The following is a 9490-nucleotide window of genomic DNA, read 5'->3' on the forward strand; positions in this document are numbered from 1 at the left end:
TGAGCATTTCTCGGCCCGGGCCGAGCCTCGGGTCGGACCGACCAAAGCCCGACGCGAAAAATCTTGGCCTAGGCCTGGCCCGGCCCGACCGTCGGGCCGGGAATTTTGGCCCAAGCCCGACCCATCACAAGGAAAACCCGTCGGGCCTCGGGCCGGGAATCTTCACTAAATCGCGTAAAATCAAGGCCCAGACCCGGCCCGACACAGCCATCGGGCTAAAAAATCAGACCCAAGTCCAGCCCGAAGGCATGGTCGGGTTGGGCTTGGCCCGGGAATTTTGGACCGGACCAGGTCGGGCTGACCGGACTGGGCTGGCCATGGCCAGGTATAGTAGGCCCCTGCCTCCACCGAGCACCACCGAAGCACACCTTCACGGTTCCCCCTCCACCCGCAGAAACAGTGCCCCGTGCCATATCCCGTCCCCAGAAATCTCGCGCTTGGACGCTGGATGCCGGGAGGAGAAGGTGACCCAGGAGCGGGATGGTGGCTTGATGGTGGTGGTCTCGGGCGCCTGTTTGGAGGCCTGGACCTGGAGTGGCGCGAGCTCGGCGCGTCGTGCCGACCGATGATCGTTCATCGTCTTAGATCCAGCTTTGTAGCTGGTGGTTGCAGCGGTTCAAAACGCCTTTGGCTAGGGGCTCTTGCTGCTCCTTCTGTTGGTTTAGATGTGTGGTTCTTCCTGGTGTTCTCTTCTTCCTTCTTGCTTGTTCCTGTGTTCGATCTTGTGCTAATTCTGTACTTGTGCTTGTTTGAATGAATATATGCTCTTTAATCTCAAAAAAAAAAAAAAAAAAGAAATCTCGCGCTGTCAATCCTTTCCCTCTCCCATTCTCGCGCAGATCTCTCTCCTTCCCTGTTTTCTTGATCTTTTGCCTCACGAAATCTCTATCTGAGCGAGCGGTTGCATCCAGACACAAGGAACCAGTTCCCCTGTCCGCCACCTGTGACCCTAGCTGTGGGCGTCGCCGCCGTCCGGCTTAAATCGGTACCGGAGTAACAACGACGGCCGGCCGCCGCAAGCACGGCAAGCCACTGGAAGGATTCAGCACTGAACGCTGCAAGGTTGCAACGTAAGTTCCTGATTCGATCCTACATATGACTGTGCACTGTTCAGTTCAATGGTGATTTCCATGTGCTTCGACCTGTTTAATCTATTTATTGTTTTTCACTAACTCTAAATTAGTTCTCAATGGCAGGTTGAGGAAGTTTGAAGAATAAGCAAAAAAGTTGAAGTTCAGAACACGGAGGATTGATGGCCGGCGGGGAATCACTACTGTTCATGTGCGCTTCCTGCTTCCTTATTTGGTTTGTCAAACTTGTGTGTTATGTCAGACCTATCAATGTGTCCGTGTGTGCGAAACTACTGATATGCACTACTCCGGCTCGGAGCTGTGGTGCTTCCTCGACGCCAAGTTGTGTAATCCTTCTTTACCAACTTCCCTTTCTATGAACGTCCATCATGTTTTCTCCCACCGGATCGATAGTTGCTACTCTAATACTCTCCACTGAAGAGAGAAGTGGAATTGATTATTTTTAAAATCTCTTACAAACAAGGAACACCTTTATCCCAATAGAGAAAGGAAATTTGGCACTACCATGGCCGTGCTCCTGATACATCTGTGATATATTTCATAGAGAATACATACGATGATTTTCTTCCAACTCAAACCCTTGCAGTACATAGAGGTAATTATTATTCGAAAATAGTTATTTCACATACATGGCCACAATTGCCGGTTTGTAGCAGCCTAGAAACTACCAGAATCTAGTGCCAACAATTTATTTAACTAATAGAACATGACGTAATTCTGAGGCATATAATGGCAAACTGGTTCACCGCGCTCTCCGCCCAGCAATTCAAAGTACTCCTTGTCCCAGTTGGATGTGTTCATGTGGCACATGACGGTAGCTGTAACGCGTGCCATGCCATTTTTCATATCATTGAGTTGCACCCTCAAAGCCTGCACTTCTTTTGGCCGATGGCAATAAAACACCTCATATGGAAAATCCATAGGGTGGCATGCCACCGTATGATTGCTGAGTTGGGCGATCTGTGCCACAACGTACCTAGTTGTTGGGCTTTCATGCCCATGAATCTTTGTCAAGGCTGCTTGTGTGAGGTTTGATCCTAAAGACGTAGTGGCAAACCTTGCCATTGCTTTGCGAGATGAGGTGCACACGTGAGGCTCCTCCCTGTCAATAGGCTTGACGCATGAACGAAGGGTCTCGGCTACCTGCTTTGCCTTCAAGGAGTTGTAAGGTATATTGAAGCGCGATACAATTGTTGCGAAATACTTTGGCTCCAATGGGGTAGAGACTGAACTATCAAGCTTTGGCATATCAGCTCGTGCAAACATGGTGCCTTCTGGTAGTATAGTGCCAACATGCAAAATCTTCTTCAAGAACAACATGCCAGCTTTAACTTTTATGTGCCAATGTCTTGTTTGCGCTCCAGGAACAAGAGAAGCTGCCTAATTATAAAACATCGGTTGAATAAAATCGACATGATAGTATTATTTTGTAGATATTCTGTAGGTAATAGCAAACAAATATCTTATATAGACATAAGATATTCTCAACTTAATATGATGGCACAAGTACTGACCGGAAGCTGAAGGATTTCTGCCCCAATGTTCCGCATAAGAACTTGCAGCAAAACCATTTTCTTCTGTAGGAAATTAGATACAATGAGTTGAATAATAATTAATCAATTCTCAACTTAACAAGAGAAGCTGCATAGTTATAAAACATCGGTTGAACAAAAATCGACATGATAATGTTATTTTGTACATTTATTATAGCATGTTATATTCTGTAGTTAGTAACAAACAAAGATCTTATTTAGACATAGCATATTCTCAATTTAATATGATGGCACAAGTACTGACCGGAAGCTGAAGGATTTCTACCCCAATGTTCCGCATAAGAACTTGCATCAAAACCATTTTCTGTACGAAATTAGATATAATGAGTTGAATAATAATTAATCAATTCTGGACTTAACAAGAGAAGCTGCATAGTTATAAAACATCGGTTGAATAAAATAGTCATGATAAGGTAGAAACAAACAATGATCTTATTTAGACATAACATATTATCAACTTAATATGATGGCACAAGTACTGACCGGAAGCTGAAGGATTTCTGCCCCAATGTTCCGCATAAGAACTTGCATCAAAACCATTTTCTTCTGTAGGAAATTAGATACAATGAGTTGAATAATAATTAATCAATTATCATGTTAACAAGAGAAGCTCCATACTTATAAAACATCGGTTGAATAAAATCGACAAGATAATGTTATTGTAGAGATATTATAGCTTGTTATATTCTGTAGGTAGTAAGAAACAAAGATCTTTTTCAGACATAACATATTCTCAACTTAGTATGATGGAACAAGTACTGACCGGAAGCTGAAGGATTTCTGCCCCAATGTTCCGCATAAGAACTTGCACCAAAACCATTTTCTTGTGTAGGAAATTAGATACAATGAGTTTAATAATAATTAATCAATTCTCATCTTACAAGAGAAGCTGCATAGTTATAAACATCGGTTGAATAAAATCGATATGATAATGTTATTTTGTAGATTTGTTATAGCTTGTTATATTCTGTAGGTAGTAAGAAAGAAAGATCTTTTTCAGACATAATATATTCCAAACTTAGTATGATGGTACAAGTACTGACCGGAAGCTGAAGGATTTCTGCCCCAATGTTCCGCATAAGAACTTGCATCGAAACCATTTTTTCTGTAGGAAATTAGATACAATGAGTTGAATAATAATTAATCAATTATCAACTTAACAAGACAAGGTGCATAGTTATAAAACATCGGTTGAATGAAACCAACATGATGATGTTATGAGGGGGTGGTGGCCGGCCAGCCCTTGTTGGGCTTAACCTAGTTCGATTTGGACAGGCCCAAACCGAACAGACACAACTTAAAAACCCTAAGTGGCCCACAACATGACCTGGCTAATAAAACCTACATAAAATAGTTGACATAACCTTAGACTAATCATATCATATCATAGGTCATCCTAGCATGTCAACCGTCGACGAATATCGCCTAGCTTGGTGGAGTCCTGGAATTGGGCTTCACCTCGTCCTTCATGCCCGTATCAATGGACCAGTTCATGGTTTGTATTTTTGATGAGCTACAAATCTGAATAATATTGAACCATACTTTAATACACATGCTTCTATGATGTTTAGATTATTGACAAACAACAAAAGAGTCATGATAGATTACCTCATCTAGCATCTCAGGTGGTAGCTTCATATTACTCTTCTGCCAAAGCACCTATATTTATAAAGTAGTGATTAGACAATTTACAAAGCACATGAAATAGTGAAACATAGATAGATAGACATGTGGATTACCAATAACATGTGATGGTCAAGTTCTTGCTTTCTAAGCAGTTTGTCATTTTCACGCTCCATATTTACTTGCCTTTGGCGTAGTTCTTGGTTTCCACGCAAAACTGCTCGGTATGAGCTGGAATTGGATGGCCTGATATTATTTGATTTAGCAACAGACTTAACATTAGCCTTGCTAATAACACCAATGCCCATTGGGAGTCGCCCATGAGGCAAGCCAGCATTAATATCATAGAGTATACTTGGATCAAAAGGTCGTTGATCCCAGTCCTCAGGGTGTTCAACACTAGCAGCTGCTGCATAATCAGTCTATGGCAAAAAAAAAAAAAGACAATGGTTGGTAGGTGACACTGTGATTATGGGTTCTGAGTAGTTATTATGGCATTAGCACTTACCAACCGTTTTTGGACTTTTTGGCTGCTTATTGGACCACTATCTCCAGTGGTGTGATCAATGTTTTTCATGCCCGACTTCATCACTTGGTATGTCTTGAGGTCAGAAGATTTCTCGGGCCCATAATTGTGTTCCTACACCACAAAATTCAATAAATGTTGAACACAAAACAAGTAAAAACAATATTTCACAATAAGTGCAAGTTCACTAATCACACCAGTAGTTGTTTTGTGCTCAGTCCTGAACTTCCTTTTTCTCCCTCTACGTTCACTAGACCCACTAACTTCATGGCTGTTAGTGTTGACAGTATCAATGCTTTGTGAGCTGTTGTTGATAGCAGCACTTGATCCACGTCTTACATTGAATCCACATCCTCCACGGTTATAACAAATTTGAATTACTTTCAATAAATCAGCATAAAGTCATTTAAATGTGCGAAACTAGCTACAAAGCATTAAAATTCGTAATAGTTGGCAATTGCCACTGAAATGTGGCCTACTTTATCTGAAAAATGTAGAGGTACCATTTTGAACCGTATTTTTTGTATCTCATTCACAAAATAAACCTATTTCGTCATTTAGAGAATGAAAAATGATTTTTTTATACCAAAAAGTTGAAAATTCTAGTTAGCAACATTGTTGGGAATGACAAGATGCACCACCATGCACAATTTGGACGCATTATAACAAACTATGCCACAAATATGGGGAGGGGCGTTTCTGGTCCCGAGCTGAGATGAGCTCGTTTTGTGGACCGTCCAAATCGCCTGGGATGGGTGCAGTGGCCAGAATTCCTGCCAGAACAGCGTCCTGGAACAGTGCTCTACGCGTAGCTTTCGTATGTGTACGTAGCGATAGGTGGTGACGGCCGTAAGGTTGTCGTGTGGCAGGCAGGTGGGAGCAGGCTCGCAGCGCCGGTACGGGCGTTCATTTTCCCTGTACTGATGGAATCAATACGTGCTTAGGCTGGGCAGGACAGAGCATACGTTCCAATAAAGAATTCGCATACCACACTTCATACGAATGGATACCACCAATGGCAACGCGAATGCCCAGTTCAGAATACAGGTGCATCTGAGCTCGAGATCAGATAGGCATTTTCGACAAATATGGCCATAACTATATTATTTAGCTTGAAAGTTATGAATCTCCATACACGATAGTCCGTTTGTGAAGATATTTTGTTTTTTATTACTCTATTATAGGTTTCTTATTTTCTCTATCAACTAGTACAGATATAAGCACTCCATACGAAAGGATTTCATTTCTTGAGGTTTTCTTCATTTTCTTTTATTTTTTTCAAAACCGGAACAAAATGATCGACATGATTATTCATAATAAGGGGTTGAATATTTCAGTACTATCATTGGTTTCTCTATGTAATAAGTAATATGTATCTAAATATGATTTTTGGGGACTTGTAGGACCAAGTTATAACACACCTACAGTTCAAATTTGAATTACTTTAAATAAATCGGCATAAAGTCATTTAAATATGCGAAACTAGCTACAAAGCATTAAAATTCGTAATAGTTAGCAATTGCTACTGAAATGTGGCCTAATTTATCTGAAAAATGTAGAGGTATCATTTTGAACCGTATTTTTTGTATCTCATTCACTAAATAAACCTATTTCATTATTTAGAAAATGAAAAATATTTTTTTTATACCAAAAAGTTGAAAATTCTAGTTAGGAACATTGTTGGGAATGACAAGATACACCACCATGCGCAATTTGGGCACATTATAACAAACTATGCCACAAATATGGCCATAACTATGTCATTTGGCTTGAAAGTTATGAATCTTCGTACACGATAGTCCGTTTTGTGAAGACATTTTGTTTTTATTACCCTATTACAAGTTTCTTATTTTTCCTATCAACTATTACACATATAAGCACTCCATGTGAAAGGATTTTATTTTTTGAGGTTTTCTTCATTTTCTTTTATTTTTTTCAAAACTGGGTCAAAATGGTCGACATGATTATTCATACAAAGGGTTTGAATATTTCAGTACTATCATTGGTTTCTCTATGTAATAAATAATATATATCTAAATATGATTTTTGGGGACTTGTAGGACCAAGTTATAACACACCTATAGTTCAAATTTGAATTACTTTCAATAAATCGGCATAAAGTCATTTAAATGTGCGAAACTAGCTACAAAGCATTAAAATTCGTAATAGTTGGCAATTGCCACTGAAATGTGGCCTACTTTATCTAAAAAATGTGGAGGTACCATTTTGAACCGTATTTTTTGTATCTCACTCACAAAATAAACCTATTTCGTCATTTAGAGAATGAAAAATGATTTTTTATACCAAAAAGTTAAAAATTCTAGTTAGCAACATTGTTGGGAATGGCAAGATGCACCACCATGCGCAATTTGGGCATATTATAACAAGCTATGCCACAAATCTGGCCATAACTATGTCATTTGGCTTGAAAGTTATGAATCTTCGTACACGATAGTCTGTTTTGTGAAGACATTTTGTTTTTTATTCCTCTATTATAGGTTTCTTATTTTCTCTATCAACTAGTACAGATATAAGCACTCCATACGTAAGGATTTCATTTCTTGAGGTTTTTCTTCATTTTCTTTTATTTTTTTCAAAACCGGGACAAAATGGTCGACATGATTATTCATAATAAGGGGTTGAATATTTCAGTACTATCATTGGTTTCTCTATATAATAAGTAATATGTATCTAAATATGATTTTTGAGGACTTGTAGGACCAAGTTATAACACACCTACAATTCAAATTTGAATTACTTTCAATAAATCGGCATAAAGTCATTTAAATATGCGAAACTAGCTACAAAGCATTAAAATTCGTAATAGTTGGCAATTGCCACTGAAATTTGGCCTACTTTATCTGAAAAATGTAGAGGTACCATTTTGAACCGTATTTTTTTTATCTCATTCACGAAATAAACCTATTTCGTCATTTAGAAAATGAAAAATGATTTTTTTTATACCAAAAAGTTGAAAATTCTAGTTAGCAACATTGTTGGGAATGGCAAGATGCACCACCATGCGCAATTTGAGCACATTATAATAAACTATGCCACAAATATGACCATAACTATGTCATTTGGCTTGAAAGTTATGAATATTCGTACACGATAGTCCGTTTTGTGAAGACATTTTGTTTTTTATTACCCTATTACAGGTTTCTTATTTCCCTGTCAACTAGTACACATATAAGCACTCCATGCGAAAGGATTTCATTTTTTGAGGTTTTCTTTATTTTTTTCTTCTTCAAAACCGGGTCAAAATGGTCGACATGATTATTCATAGAAAGGGGTGGAATATTTCAGTACTATCATTGGTTTCTCTATGTAATAAGTAATATGTATCTAAATATGATTTTTGGGGACTTGTGGGACCAAGTTATAACACACCTACAGTTCAAATTTGAATTACTTTCAATAAATCGGCATAAAGTTATTTAAATGTGCGAAACTGGCTAGAAAGCATTAAAATTCATAATAGTTGGTAATTGCCACTGAAATGTGGCCTACTTTATCTGAAAAATGTAGAGGTACCATTTTGAACCGTATTTTTTTGTATCTCATTCACAAAATAAACCTATTTCATCATTTAGAAAATAAAAAATGATTTTTTATACCAAAAAGTTGAAAAATTTAGGTAGCAACATTGTTGGGAATGGCAAGATGCACCACCATGCGTAATTTGGGCACATCATAACAAACTATGCCACAAATATGGCCATAACTATGTCATTTGGCTTGAAAGTTATGAAACTCCGTACACGATAGTCCGTTTTTTGAAGACATTCTATTTTTATTACCCTATTACAGGTTTCTTATTTTCCCTATCAACTAGTACACATATAAGCACTCCATGCGAAAGGATTTCATTTTTTGAGGTTTTCTTCATTTTCTTTTATTTTTTTCAAAACCCGGTTAAAATGGTCGACATGATTATTCATGGAAAGGGGTTGAATATTTCAGTACTATCATTGGTTTCTCTATGTAATAAGTAATATGTATTTAAATATGATTTTTGGGGACTTCTAGGACCAAGTTATAACATACCTACAGTTCAAATTTGAATTAATTTCAATAAATCGGCATAAAGTCATTTAAATGTGCAAAACTAGCTACAAAGCATTAAAATTCGTAATAGTTAGCAATTACCACTGAAACGTGGCCTACTTTATCTGAAAAATGTAGAGGTACCATTTTGAACTGTATTTTTTTTGTATCTCATACACAAAATAAACCTATTTCGTCATTTAGAAAATGAAAAATGATTTTTTTTATACCAAAAAGTTGAAAATTCTAGTTAGCAACATTGTTGGGAATGGCAAGATGCACCACCATACGCAATTTGGACACATTATAACAAACTATGCCACAAATCTGGCCATAACTATGCCATTTGGCTGAAAGTTATGAATCTTCGTACACGATATTCCGTTTTTTGAATACATTTTGTTTTTATTACCCTATTAGAGGTTTCTTATTTTCCCTATCAACTAGTACACATATAAGCACTCCATACGAAATGATTTCATTTTTTGAGGTTTTCTTCATTTTCTTTTATTTTTTTCAAAATCGAGACAAAATGGTCGACATGATTATTCATAAAAAGGGGTTGAATATTTCAGTACTATCATTGGTTTCTCTATGTAATAAGTAATATGTATCTAAATATGATTTTTGGGGGATGTAGGACCAAGTTA

The 9490-nt window shown here is 37.9% G+C and overlaps 1 protein-coding gene and 1 long non-coding RNA gene across 2 annotated transcripts; one reads left to right on the plus strand and one right to left on the minus strand.

Moving 5' to 3' along the window:
• The first annotated feature begins 799 nt into the window (after positions 1-799).
• Positions 800-1539, plus strand: LOC127298390 (uncharacterized). The gene is made up of 2 exons (XR_007849731.1): positions 800-1070; positions 1197-1539. It is a non-coding gene; the product is annotated as an uncharacterized lncRNA (long non-coding RNA).
• Positions 1540-1787: 248 nt separating this feature from the next.
• On the minus strand, positions 1788-2453 carry LOC127298391 (BURP domain-containing protein 4-like). Its single transcript, XM_051328257.2, has one exon. The coding sequence runs from the start codon at positions 2409-2411 to the stop codon at positions 1788-1790; it is 624 nt and encodes a 207-aa protein (XP_051184217.1). The 5' UTR covers positions 2412-2453.
• Between the last annotated feature and the right edge of the window lie 7037 nt (positions 2454-9490).

Source organism: Lolium perenne, chromosome 5 (assembly GCF_019359855.2).
Source record: "Lolium perenne isolate Kyuss_39 chromosome 5, Kyuss_2.0, whole genome shotgun sequence".
Taxonomy (NCBI): domain Eukaryota; kingdom Viridiplantae; phylum Streptophyta; class Magnoliopsida; order Poales; family Poaceae; genus Lolium; species Lolium perenne.

Coding starts and splice junctions, on each gene's coding strand:
- LOC127298391 (XM_051328257.2), bottom strand. CDS start 2,411: ATGTTGTTCTTGAAGAAGATTTTGCATGTTGGCACTATACTACCAGAA.